Raw genomic sequence first — 14,795 nt, 5'->3', positions numbered from 1 at the left:
GTGACGTTCATGATCGACATAGTGCACCAAAATTTGGGAATAAGTAGGTCATGACGTAACTAAGTAAAATCTCCAGGAGTGGTACGCTGCGTGGCCGACAAAGGGGTGAGGTAGGGGTGAATACAAAAAATATAAGGGGTTTTTTGCGACGTTCGTGATTGAGAGAGTGCACCAAAATTTAGGAATAAGTAGACCATGACATAACTAACTAAAATCCTCAGACTCGGAAACCCGAGGTGGGGGACGAGGGTAGTTATAAGGGGTCAAAGTCGCGGTTTTTATTATTTTTTTTATGACGCTTATGATCTAGATAGTGCACCAAGATTTGGGAATAAGTAAGTCATGACGTACCTAAGTAAAATATCTAGGGGCGCAACGCTGCGTAGCCGACAAAGGGGTGGGGGTAGGGGTGAATATAAAAAATATAAGGGGTTTTTTGCGACGTTCGTGATTGAGATAGTGCACCAAAATTTGGGTATAAGTAGACCATGACATAAATAAGTAAAATCCCCAGAGCCGGAAACCAGATTTGGGGATGAGGGTAGTTTTAAGGGGTCAAAGTCGCAGTGTGTATTATTTATTTTGTGACCCGGCACAACATTTGTCCCCCACGCAACGTTCCGTCCCTGGAGATTTTACTTAGTAATGTCATGATCTACTTATTCCCAAATTTTGGTGCACTATCTCGATTACTAACGGCAAGAAGACCCCATATATTTTTATACTCACCCCTACCTGCCACCCCTTTGTACTTCAAGCAGCGTTCCGCCCCTGCAGATTTTACTTAGTTACCTCATGCCCTACTTACTCCCAAAATTTGGTGCACTACCTCCATCATGAGCGCCACAAAAAAAAATAATAAAAACCGCGACTTTTACCCTCTATAACTACCTTCCTCCCCCACTCTGGTTTCCGGCTCTGGGGATTTTACTTATTTATGTCATGGTCTACTTATACCCAAATTTTGGTGCACTATCTCAATCACGAACGTCGCAAAAAACCCCTTATATATTTTATATTCACCCCTACCCCCACCTAGAGATTTTACCTAGGTACGTCATGACCTACTTATTCCCAAATTTTGGTGCACTATCTAGATCATGAGCGTCATAAAAAAATCATAAAAACTGCGACTTTGACCCCTTATAACTACCCTCGGTCCCAACTCTGGTTTCCGGCCGTTGGTGAAAGTCGTGTACACAACTAATTCAACATATCCCCGTATAGTTTTTCCATATTACTTATCACGCACAAAATCCGCTCCCAGCTCTTATACTATTTTTCGTCCATTTGGTGACTTATATCGTGCTATTCGTACTATCCAGTCCTCTGCCATTCTATTAATGTGTTCGTTCCACTCCTGTTTCCGTTTTTGTCACCCATCCATTTACGTCTTCTAGATTGCATGTTCTTCTTATGTTTTCGCTTCTCTACCTATCCAACAGACTTTTCCCTGATATTCGTCTCAGTGTTTTCATCTCTGTTGTTTCTAGTAGTCGTCTCGTTTTAGATGTGTCGTCAGGTCTTGTCTCCGCCGTATATGTCAGTATTATAGGTCTAATTGCTGCTTTATAGATTCTTGCTTTTGTGTCTTGTCTTAGGTGTTTGTTCTTCCAGATTGTGTCATTAAGAGATCCTGTCGCTTTACTTGCTTTTAAGCTTTGTTGTCGTACTTCTTCTTCAACATCTCAGTAACTAGTTATATCAATTCCCAGATATTTAAACCTTGCCTCCTGCTTTATTTTATTTTCCCATCAATTTCGATTTTACATCGTAGTGGGTATTAGATGTTGTCATACATTTGGTTTTTTCTGCTGATAATATCATATTGTTGTTTTTGGCTGTTGTATTGAAGATGTGTGTTGTTTAGAGATCGTCTTCTGTCTCGGCGATTAATGCGGTGTGGTCTGCATAACATTTTAATTTGGATTTCTTTGTTCCCCATTCTGTAACCATGACCTTTACGTACTGCGTGTATTATTTCGTCCATTATTATACAGGGTGTCCCGAAAAGAATGGTCATAAATTATACCATACATTTTGGGGTCAAAAATAGTTCGATTGAACCTAACTTACGTTAGTACAAATGTGCTCATAAAAAAAGTTACAGCCCTTTGAAGTTACAAAATTAAAATCGATTTTTTTCAATATATCGAAAACTATTAGAGATTTTTTATTGAAAATTGACATGTATCATTTTTATGGCAGGAACATCTTAAAACAAAATTATAGTGAAATTTGTCCAACCCATAACAATTGTATGGGGGTTTGGTTCCTTTAAACCCCCCCAAACTTTTGTGCACGTTTCAATTAATTCATTATTGTGGTACCATTAGTTAATTACAACGCTTTTAAAGCTTTTTTGCCTCTTAATATTTTTTCGATAAGCCAGTTTTTATCGAGATGCGGCTTATTTTTTAATATATTTACATAACAATTGTATGGGGGTTTTGTTCCTTTAAACCCCCCAAATGTTTGTGTACGTTCCAATTAAACTATTATTTTGGTATCATTAGTTAAAGACAGTGTTTTTAAAACTTTTTTGCCTTTTAGTCTTTTTTTGATAAGTTACCTGTTATCGAGATGTGGCTTCTTTTTCAAAATATACCTAAAAATGTAAATTATAAATAAATTTTCAGATTATTTACAGGTCTCTATAATCGTACTTAACCATATAAAAATATATGGTGGATTCGACAAATATTCAAAATATCTCGATAAACAGTGGCTTATCGAAAAAGTACTAGGAGGCAAAAAAGTTTTAAAAACATTGTGTTTCATTAATAATAATTTAATTGGAACGTACACAAAAGTTTGGGGGGGTTTAAGGGAACAAAACCCCCATAAAATTTTTTTGGGGTGCACAAATTTCACTTTAATTTTTATTTAAGATGTTGCTGCCATAAGAATACCACATGTCCATTTTCAATAAAAAATCTTTAAGAGTTTTCGATATATGAAAAAAAATCGATTTTCATTTTGTAACTTCAAAGGGCTGTAACTTTTTTTGTATGCACTATTTTATATAGGTAAGTGAGGTTCAATCAACCTATTTTTGACCCCAGAATCTGTGGTATAATTTATGACCAATCTTTTCGGGACACCCTGTATTAAAGAGCAGTGGGCGTAGCGAGTCACCTTGTGTGACGTCTCTTTGTACTAGTATAAACGGTCATTAGTTTGTCATTTATCTTTGTATTCGATTGTAGAAGTAGATGTTTTGCATAGTTTGTATAATATTGATTGGCATGTTTCTTCTATACAGTAGGTGTAAGACGTCTTCGACTTGGATGCGATCGAAAGCCATTGTCAGGTCTGTAAAAGATAGATATGCTGGTTTATTGTACTCGATGCCCTTTTCTGTGATTTGTCTCAGTACAAATACGGCGTATACGCAGGACCTTCCGGATCTGAATCCTTGTTGTTCATCTGATAAAGATGTTAGTTTATTGATTTTGTTGGTTAGGACTTTTGTGGTAAGCTTAAGTGCGGTGTTCAGTAGAATTATACCTCTATAAAAATTACACTAGCGAAGCGGCCATGTAACCACTGTTACCATTGGTAACAGCTAAAAATCTTGCAAATAAATATTTTATGACTATTATGAAATAATTCCATTTATATTTTTTACCTACAGAAATATTTGTTAATAGTATCTACCTAATTCAGTAAATAGCCAACTAGACGCACGAAAATATTGGCGAGATATGTGAATCCATTGCACGTTATTATATGCTGTTACTAATTCTGGTAGTAGTAACGCAAAAGGAAGGAGGAACCTCGCTATCGCGCGGGACGAAATAGCTCGTTTCTGAAAATCTTGAAGGAGCGACGGCTCTAGAGACGGAGCGACGGCTCTAGAGACGGAGCGACGGCTCTATAGACGGAGCGACGGCTCTAGAGACAGCGCGCGGGTACGCTGTGTATATCATTATTGTAATTGTAACCATTTTGAGGATTGGTAACGTTGGTTTAGTACCTATTACAGATTACAGTGTGCGTGCATTTAAACATGGAAGAGTGTTGCTGCGTATTGCGTAATTGATCAACTACTTGAAAAGTCATTCTCCTTGTATATATTTTTTTATATACATATATAATTTTGAAGAAAAAATGAGATTATTGAAAATGAAAGAATTAAAATATAAACAATAGTTTTCAAAATCTGTTCTTTTTCCTACTTATTCATTTTTTATGTTAATTTTATGGTAGAGTAATATGTTTAGTTTGTTTCATATTTATTGTTATACCTGTTACATATACATAATTACATACATATCTATAATTTGGGAATAGTGATTTGTTTAATTTTATCCCACAGGATTGAAAACAAAAACTTATATTTGGGAGGTTCAAAATAATTTTTTTAAATAAGATTTTTTTACGTCTGGTTTTGGTAACACTTTAGAAAAAGTCACGCGTCGCCACTGAATAATTGTTGGGGTCATCTTTGTCTCCTTTCTTAGACATTGGTATCATTGCTTATTACTTACGGTAATTAGTCCCTGAAGACATTAATTAATTTATTTATTTTTGTTTTCCATTTTTGTCTTTTTCTGATGTTACTGAATGTTAAGATATCATTTATGACGTATTTACGATGTTTTTTGTATTTTATTACTAATACCACTCTACGGTTTTATGATTGCATCACGTGTCAATGTCCGGTATCATTTAATCCATGGAAAACAAAAATATAAGATATTGATTATTTTTTTATAAACTTTATAGTCAGCAGTACATCGTCCTTTTTGGAAGATGATTACAAAAGTCTTAAAAATGGTCTAACTGCTTCGTTTGAGCGAGTCTACCACTTTCTGAAAAATTTCAGAGTGCAGGTTGAACGCGTTTCCGCGTCCCGCGTCATTAACATATTTACGTTGTCGGACTAACGAAACGCGGCTGTAAATTTGTCGGACAAGAGATCGACCATTTTTATTAATGAAATATAAGTACTTTAAATTGAAAATTAAGATTTTTGTATATAATATATAATAAGCGAGTCTTCTACAGCTGACGCCGCTTCTCGCATCCTAATTTCCAGCGTTTTCTGTCGAAGCAATCTTCAGTTTTTAGATCTCTGGCGGTCATTGCATCTTCGACATCTTCTCTCCAGGATTGCCTTGGTCTACCTCGTTTTCTTCTTGTGGGTGGAGTCCATTTTTCTATTTTTTTGGCCATCTACCTTCAGGCATTCTCTGAAGGTGTCCATACCAGTTGAGTCTTTTGGCTTCGATTGTGTCTATTATATCTAGATCGATTTCCATTTCTCTCCTAATATCTTCGTTTCTCACCCTATCAAGTCTAGTGAACCGGCAACATCGTCTCCAATAGTTCATTTTCATGGCCTTAATTTTTGATTTATTTCTTTGGTTTATTTCCCAGAGCTCGGCGCCGTACAACTCAATACTTTCTATTATTGTTTTATATATTCTTCTTTTATTTTCTTTTGTTATTTTATTATTCCATAATAGTCCGTGTAGCTGTCTGGTGGCTGATCTTGCTTGGCCAATCCTGGAATGTATTTCGTCGTTACTCCCTGCTTTTGAAGTTATTTGGACTCCTAAGTATTTATAAGTTTCGGTTGGGTTTATAGTTCCCATTTCAATTTGTCGGCTTTCTGTTGTTTCTCCTACAACTAAGTATTCAGTTTTTTGTATATTAAATGTAAGGCCCCACTTAGTGTACTCCTCTTCCAGTTTTCTGAGCATATAGTCTATATCACTCTCATCTTCAGCTAGAATAACTTGGTCGTCAGCGAAGTGTATTGTGTACCATCTATCGTCATCGATTGGGATGCCCATATTGCAGCACTTTCTTCTCCACAGTGAGAGTGCCTCGTTTAAATATATTTTAAAGAGTGTAGGTGCTATGCAGCAGCCTTGCTTTAGGCCCTTAATAATAATTGGAATCTCTCTCGTTAATTTGTTTCCAGTTTTAATGTTTACCGTCATATTTTTGTAAAGCTGTTGTACTGCTTGTATATTTTTTTGATTATCCCTTGTTTTTCCATTGCTACCCAGAGCATTGAAAGTGGTACACTATCGTATGCCTTTGTCAGATCTATAAAGACTACATGGGTGGAAAGGTTGTTGGCTAATATTTTCTCAATAACCTGCTTTAGAGAAAATATGCTGTCCATACAGGATCTGCCTGCACGAAAGCCATTTTGTTCTTCTACATCTGTCATTTCCTTTTCGATTTTATTTTTTATTATTTTTCCATAAAGTCTTGAGAGTGAGTTGATGACACTAAGCCCCCTATAGTTTGAACAATTCTTTCTATCTCCTTTTTTGTATATGTTGTTAATATGTGCTTTTGTCCACTCCGGTGGTAAGTCATGACCTTTATAGAATAAGGTGAAAATATACGCCAGTAATTTTCGTAATACTTGTGGGCTGTGTTTTAGTAATTCGTTCGGTATTCCATGTGGTCCGCATGAATTTCGATTTTTTAGGGTTCTTATTGCATTATTGACTTCCTGTACTGTTATTTCATCGTCTTCATCGTATTCTACTTCATCGTCTTCGTCGTATTCTACTTCGTATGTTGTTGTACTGATGTTCGTGAATTGCGGTCTTGTTTCAGTCAAAAGTTGTGAGTAATGTTCGATCCAAGATATTTCTTCTATTAAATCTATTCTGCTAGTTTCTTTTCTGTTTGATCTCAGATTTTTACCGTTTTCCATGCTTCTCTTGATCTTGTTGACCCTTTAGCTCTTCGCATTTACTTTCCCAAGAAGTATTTTTTGCTTTCGTTACTAAATTTTTTACTTCTCTGTTTGATCTTGCATATGTTCGTCTATCATCTGGGTCATTTGTTTGCAGCCACTTTTGTTACGCTTGTTTCTTGTTATGTACTGCGTTAGCGATTTCATCTGTCCACTACAATGGAGTATTCTTTTTGTTCCTTTGGATTGTGCCGAGCGCTTCATAAGCTGCTTCATTGATTTTATTTATTATCTCTGTATAGGTATTCTGAGCTGAAGAGTAGATCAGTTTTGATAATTTTTGGCTAAGCCGCAGCTTATATAAAAATGATGTTGAGTCGTTTTGCAGTGCATCAATATTGTATTTAGGTAGATCCGTCTCCAATGGTTTTGATTAAGCAAGTTGGTTGTCATTTTTAAGTATTAGTTGCGGTCGATACTGTAGAAAACATTTTGATCTTACATCTTACATTCTTACATCATCAACTTGTATGTGTGTATCTTGTTTGGTGATAACATAGTCTATAATTGACTTGGTATTTCTCGTTGATTGGACCCAGGTATACTTATGTATGTTTTTATGTTGGTAGAATCCGTTTAGAATTTTCAGAGAGTGCTGTTCGCAGAATTCGATTAAATGTTCCCCATTTTCATTTGTTTTAGCATCAACGTATTTTCCCACAACTTTGTCATTTGTTTTTTTTTTTCTGTCCAAGCATTAAAATCTCCCAACAGCACAATTTCTTTGCGGCTATTTATATTTTCAATGAGCTCTGATAAGATCTCGTAGAATATTTGTTTAGCTGTTTTTGATGCATTTTCTGACGGAGCATATATTCCAATGATCTCGAGGTCGTGCCCTTTCCACGTAATAGACACTCTAATAATTTTCTCATTGACCTATTCCCAGCTTTTCAGGTTTCCTCTTAAGTCTTTTTTTATCAATATTGATACCCCTGCTTGTGCCCTCTTGTCTTTATCTACTCCCCTATAAATATGAATAAAACCCCCTATGTCTTCACTACCTTGGCCTTTCTTCTTTGTTTCGGTGAGAACTGTGATATCTGATTTTATCTTCTTCACTTCTGCCATGACTTCGTCTGACTTAGTTCTCCACCCTTGGATATTCCATGTGTTTATATTCAGAGTCCTTTTTCGTTTGCTACGTCGTCTTCCTTTTTTTCCCGTCCGTATTCCGAGGCTGGATTTTAGAATTTTTTGCAGTGGATTTTTTACAGGTGTAGAGGAGCAGGCCCTACGCACCAACTCCCTACCAGGAGGACAAAGATTTTCTGTTAGGGTTTACTCCCTTAGTCAAGAGCATGTAGTAGAGTGAAATATAGAGACCCGTCTGCCTTCGGAAACCTTATCGCCATTCGGGGTCGGAAGAAACAAGAGTTAGCCAAGAGAGGCTGATAGGAAAGATTAAAGCCATTTCACTCAAGACAAGTTGAACAAGAGTAAAATGTGAAGGCCCTTATGCTCCGCCAGGTGCGTTTCATAAGCGTATGAGTATTGATACCCTTTGTATTCCCGCTCATACCTCGGGGTGTTGACTACAGACTGTATGGCTCGTCCAGCATGCCATAGCATGGAGGATATGTGCACGCCATTTTTACAATGTAGACACTCAAAATCCATGGTCTGACAAACCATGGTAGACAAAGATTTTTGTAATAACAAAAGTACCGCGCTAGAGTGACATCTTGCTGGCGTTGGACTCTACGATTTTGTTATTACAAAACTGTTAATTTTCAATTTGAAGTACTTATGTTTAATTAAAAAAGATTGTCGATCTCTGGTCTGATAAATTTACAGCCGCGTTTCGTTTGACAACGTAAATATTTTGATGACGCGGGACGCGGAAACGCGTCCAGCTGCACTCTGAAATTTTTTAGAAAGTGGTACTGTAGACTCACTCGGACGAAGCAGTTAAGACCATTTTTAAGACTTTTGTAATCATCGTCCAAAAAGGACGATGTACTGTGGAATATTATTACTATATTAAATACACTATAACTGTGATTCGTTTTAGTACAATGACGATGACAAAGAAGTCGAGGAAGGGGAAGAAATATTGGATATTGAACGTGACGACTTCATCGCAAACTTTAGTGTACCTAGTGCATCAAATGAACTTGAAGGTAATTTTATTGGACGAGACCTTTCACATCTTATACAATGTGCTATACAAAGAGAGCAAGACGAGGAAGAGATGGACAACTTGACACTTTTATCTTCCCTGTGTTTACAAGATACTCCCCAAAATAAGCCTCTATTGCCAGACTTGGATTAATTCTCACTTGAATGAATTAACATATTGTAGGTACTTGGCACTTGGCATAAAAAATATATGTAATATATTATATTATCGTGTTGTTTAACAACAGTAAATTTATATTAAATTTTATTAAACATACATAACAGTGTGTTATTTTCCACTTTTATCCTCCAGCTGCGTTACTCCAGGGATTGACAACATACCAGCTGAAATTCTCAAAATCGAAGGACACACACTGATAGATGGATTTCCTCAACTAATAACAGACGTGTGGAACAGAAGAAATTCCAGGAGATTGGAAAAAAGCAATTAAATGTCCAATCCACAAGAAGGGGGAAAACTTGGCTACAAAAACTATAGGGGCATATCCTTACTCTGTGTAAGTCATTTCACAGAGCAAATCATAGGAGAATACTAGGCCCGATTCAGACCAGGATGGTCTACTATTACAAGCTATTCTTCTTCTTCTTATACTTGTTGTAGATCTGTCGATTTATTAATTCCGACGTTGAAGTATTTCTTGAGAGGTAGACTGCCAGCTATCTCTCCATCTTTTTGGTGGTCTCCTCGGTAGACGCTTGCCTGCTGGTTTTCCTTCTAGCTCAATTATTGGTAGTCTGTGCTCCTCCATTCTTTTTACATGACTGAACCATTCTCTTCGTCTTTGCCTGCCCTATCTGACTACATCTTGCACGCCACATTGTTCCCTGATGATGTTGTTTCGTATTCTATCTCTTCTTGTCTTCCCTGCTATTGCTCTTAGTGTCTTCATTTCGGCTGTTCGTAGTATGCTTTTGCTTTTATTGGTGTCTTCTTTTGATTCAATGCCATAGGTCATAACAGGTCTGATGCAAGTTTTATAAATTCTAACTTTGATGTCCATTCTCATATATGGGTTATTCCAGTCCACATCTCTCGGACAACATCCGGACAAGGCAGCGGCCTTATTAATTTGTCCTCTTAGGTCTCTGGCTGGGTCATGATAACTTGATAACTCTACACCTAGATATTTGAACTGGTTTAGCTGTTCTATGGGTTTCCCCTCTACCACGAGCTTGAATATAATTGGGTATTTCGCAATGGTAATGCATTTTGTTTTCTGCGTGGATATTATGTTCATGTTGAGTCGTCGACCAGCTATTCAACAAACGAATATTAGTTAAAGCCTGGGAGCACTACATAGATATCTACCAAGTCTTTGTAGATTTTCTACAAGTCTATGATAACAGAAATAGAGATAAAAATATGTGTAATTATGCAAGATTTTGGTATATAAGGACATTTGTAAAGTTAGTGCAATGTTCTAAGTAAGCTAATCGAGGAAGTAAGATGCGTTGAAGACGTTTGGAGGAAACGAACAAATGCAGAGATCGGAGAGCTGTACTGGAAAAAAGGAATTAGCCAGATCTTCAAAACAAAGAAACTTAGATGGTTAGGTCATCTTGCGAGAATGTCTAACGGAAGGAGAGCAAAGGACTCGCTGCTCAGAGGAGAAGGAAAGAAGAGAAGAGGCCCACCACGGAAAAAGTGGCTAGAAACTTTAAAACAATCGGGATAACAGATTGGAAAACGTAACATGATTTCATTAGTGAACTTAGGTATCCACTGATTTTGCTGGAAAGTATTTCAGAGCTGTTTGTTATTGGATCTGGACTGAGTATCTTTTATGTTAGTTGGCTACTTGCCTTTAGTTCTTAGTCATTTTTTCGTATGCTTCTGTGACTTCAAATAAACTCATCATTATCATCATAGAAACGGTTGTAAATGGTCAGAAACTCTCTTTACTAGATTGTTCAATAAGTTTTGCGGTTCGATAAGAGAGGGAGTTGCTACTAACCTAATTTTATTAGCTTATATTGGTACACTCTACATAACGTGTGTAAAGTTTCATTTCAATCTAACAATTATTAATTCTTTGTTTACAAGCCATTTATTATCGACATGTCAAAGTATTTTTTTACAACGGAAACAATCAAGTATCGTGCAGTATTTAAATGTATATTTTTGGAGGGTTTAAAAGCAAAGGAAATTTATGAGCGAATGTTAAAAGTGTCTCCTTCCCTTCAATTAGTACAGTACAAAGATGGGTTGCTGAATTTAAACCTGGTCGTACAAGTCTTGAAGGCCAACCACGTCAATGACGTCCAAAAACAGCAATAACCCCAGAAATCGTAGAAAAAATACAGGATATGGTATTGGAAAATTATCGAGTGACTGAAAGAGATTTAGTAGAAGCCCTAGGCATATCATTTGGTAGTGTAGTGTAAGCAATGTTTTGACTGAACTGTTGGGTTTGAGAAAGCTGTGTTCACAATGGATGCCGCATTCGCTTAGGGCAAGGCTCCACGGGCGACAAATTTACGTTAGCAGTAGCTGTAAAACAAACTTAAAGCTCCACGGAACGGAATAGGAATAGCCGAACTGAACCGACTACGCACAAGTCCTGTAGTCGGTTCAGTTCGGCTATTCCTATTCCGTTCCGCGGAACCTTAAGTTCATTTTACGGCTACTGCTAGCGTAAATTTGTGGCCCGTGGAGCCTTAGCCTAAAACAACGGAACAAAATCACATTCGAATGCGACTTTCTCAGCAACATTTAGAGTGTTTTAGAAAAGGTAAAGTAGATTTTGTGCATCGAATCATCACTATGGATGAGACTTGGGTCTATCACCATGATCCTGAATCAAAACAAGAGGCTCAAGAGTGGTGTGAACTTTGTTCTTCGGCTCCGAAACGTTCCACAAATCCGCTACGAAGTTGTTAGCATCAGTTTTTTGGGATACCAGAGGAATTTTGCTTATGGATTATGTACTTGCAAACTGGTAAAAAAATAAATTCTGAATATTATTATAACCTTTCAGACCAGCTGAAGGAAAAAATTCGTGAAAAAAGACCTGGTTTTCAGAAGAAAAAAAAATCCCTTTGTATCAGGATAATGCACCGTGTCAAATGAGCATTTTAACAATGGCTAAAATCCATGAATTAAAGTTCATATTGTTGAAGAATCCACAGTAGTCAGCAGATTTGGCCCCTAGCGACTTCCATATGTTTCAACACCTAAAAAAATTCATGCGTGGGAAGCGTTTTTCATCAAATGATGAGGTCTTAGCAGCTATGGAAGCGTATTTTGCAGTCCTACCAGATTCTAACATCAAACATCAGGGATGAAATTTATAAATTGAAATCTTGTTGGAACACGTTTATTGATGTTCAGGGAGACTATACTGAATAATAAAGTGCATTTCAATCCATAAAATTGTGTTTTTGTTATCGAACCGCAAAATTTATTAAACAAACTAGAGGTATTATAAAGATCTTAGTTTGTTGTTATTCAGTAGGATTTTTTCCATTTTCTATACGCCTCTTTTACCAATTTAGGCGTTTTGGTCTGTTTTTGTCTACTATTATTTTCATTATGTTTTTCTTTCTTAGGAACTCTCTTAGATTTTTTCTCTGTATCTTTTAATCAGTCTCGTATCTCTTTTTGAATCTTAACTTGTGCGCTTTTAAGTATAAAGAATTAGTGGTTGTTCCTTATTATAACTGATGCAATACAAAAGATTTTCACTACATTCGGCATTTTTTTGGATATCAATTCATTTTAGTTTAAAATCCACATTTTTTTAGCAGTCAAGGCTGAATGCAATAGATATTGCTCTAGGGAGCAATACAATTTATTTGTTATTTGTTTATAATACTACTCCAGTTTTGAACTTTGGTTTTGGTTTACAAACAAGACTTTCGAAATTTGTTTTTTTATTTAATAACATCGGCATATGTTAGTTTTTACAAATATTGTCATTCTGTTTTTAATCTTTGTCTGCGGAAAGTAATATTGTCATCTACTAATATATTATTATACAAATACGATTAAAAGGTTAAACAATGATGTACTAAAAATATTTTTTCTGACTTATAAATATAATTTATTTAATACTTAATATCTTTTTAAGACAATATTAAATAAAATTATACAGGGTGAGTGTTGAGGAATCCACCAAACTTTAAGACTGTATAATAATATACGTAATAATAATTAAAAATAACTCATATGTTGTTATTCGATTTTTATTTGTTTCCGTTTCCGTTTGCTTTGTAAAATTTTTCTTACAAATTGACGATTTATTTATTGCTTTAAAATCGCCTGAGTTGTGCAAATGAAACTAGGTGGGATTTAAGATATTATAGTTATTGCGCATTTTCTGACATACAATTGTAGGGGAGTACTTACTTACTTACTTAGTCCTAAGCCTTTCTACCTTTAGGTGTAAGGCTGGTGGAGTTGAGTTTGGCATTGTAGTCTCCATGCTTTCCGATCTTGCGTTACGTTTCTTGCACTTTCCAATGTCAATCCCTTCTTCTCGATTTCTTTCCTGATTTCATCTACCCACATAACTCTTGGTCTCCCGCTTTTGTTTTTCCCCTGCACTCTCGTTTCGAACACTCGTTTTGTTAGCCTCTCGTTCGATATTCTACACACGTGCCCGAACCATCTAAGTTGTCCTTCTACTATTTTTCCATTGATTGGTTCTAGTTTTAGGTTTTGTCTAATTGTTTCGTTTCGTATTTTGTCTGTCCTCTTTCTGTTTGCTGTTTTCCCCAGGAACCTCATTTCCATAGCATTGGCTCTGGATGTTTGTCTCCCCGTCAATGTCCATGTCTCGCTGCTATACATGATTGTTGGTCTAACTACTGATTTAACGACTGCCGTTTTTACTTTTTCTGGTATCTCTGTTTTCCCAAAAAATGTTGTTTTCATAGTGTTAAATAAGCTTCCTGTTCGTCCCATTCTCTCGTTTATTTCTATGTCTTGTTTACCATTTGATTCGATTATTACTCCTAGGTAGTTAAAATATTCCACTTGCTCTAGTTGTTTCCCGTCTAATTCTATTGCGTGTGTCTTCCTCGTATTTGAAATTATCATTGTTTTTGTTTTCTCTGTATTAATTTTCATATTTATGTTTGATAGTTCTTCTAGGATTTCAAAATTGTTCTGTAAGTCTTCTCTGTTTTCTGCTATCAATACCATGCCGTCTGCAAATAGTAGCTCCGATAGTTGAGTCTGTTTCATTTGCCAGTATAATAATGTTAGTTTTCTCATTCTTCTCTTGGCTTTCTTTATCGCTTCATCCAGTACCACTGAGAATAGCAGTGGACTCAGCACGCATCCCTGTTTGACGCCTTGACTTGTAGTAAATTCTCTGGATTCCTCGTTATTGGTTCTTACTGTATTTGTATTATTTTTGTACATATCCTTTATTATTTCTATTATGTGTCTGTGGACTCCCCTTTCTTTTAGTGTCTTCCAAACGTCCTTTCTTCGGATTCTGTCAAACGCCTTTTCCAGGTCAATGAAACACATATGTATCTCTCTATTCTTCTTGATTACCTTTTCACTTACTTGTCTTAATGTGAATATTAGGTCTTGCGTGCTTCTGTCCTTCCTGAGTCCACACTGTGTGTCTTCCATAGTTGTTTCTATTTGGGTTTTTATTCTTATCTCTATTATTTTTGCGAATACTTTCCCAGGGATACTTGATATGGTGATACCTCGGTAATTATTACAGTTTCTCTTGTCTCCCTTTTTGTGTATTGGTAATATAATGTCTTTCTTCCAGTCCTTTGGTAATTCTGCTCTATTTATGATATCATTCATTAGTTCTTTCATGCTATCCATTCCCTCTGTCCCCATGAATTTGATCATTTCCGGGGTGATATGATCCTTGCCTGGTGCTTTGCCCAGTTTTACTCTTTCTATTGCTTTATCTAATTCCTCTCTTGTTATGGATTCCACTTGTTGTTCTAC

At 36.3% G+C, this 14,795-nt stretch overlaps 1 protein-coding gene across 4 annotated transcripts in view; it reads left to right on the top strand.

Moving 5' to 3' along the window:
* The window catches only part of LOC126890765 (PRKCA-binding protein-like), an 87,702-nt gene extending 78,569 nt beyond the window's left edge, over nt 1-9,133 (top strand). For all 4 annotated transcript variants that reach the window (XM_050659947.1, XM_050659945.1, XM_050659944.1 and 1 more), the window contains one exon: nt 8,745-9,133. In XM_050659947.1, the coding sequence (XP_050515904.1) occupies nt 8,745-9,005 (261 nt within the window). In that variant the 3' untranslated portion in view covers nt 9,006-9,133. The remainder of the gene's footprint in view (nt 1-8,744) is intronic.
* The last annotated feature ends 5,662 nt before the right edge of the window (nt 9,134-14,795 follow it).

Source organism: Diabrotica virgifera, chromosome 8 (assembly GCF_917563875.1).
Source record: "Diabrotica virgifera virgifera chromosome 8, PGI_DIABVI_V3a".
NCBI classification, from domain to species: domain Eukaryota; kingdom Metazoa; phylum Arthropoda; class Insecta; order Coleoptera; family Chrysomelidae; genus Diabrotica; species Diabrotica virgifera.
Note: the sequence above shows the minus strand (reverse complement) of the source record. Positions and strands in the feature narration are given on the sequence as shown.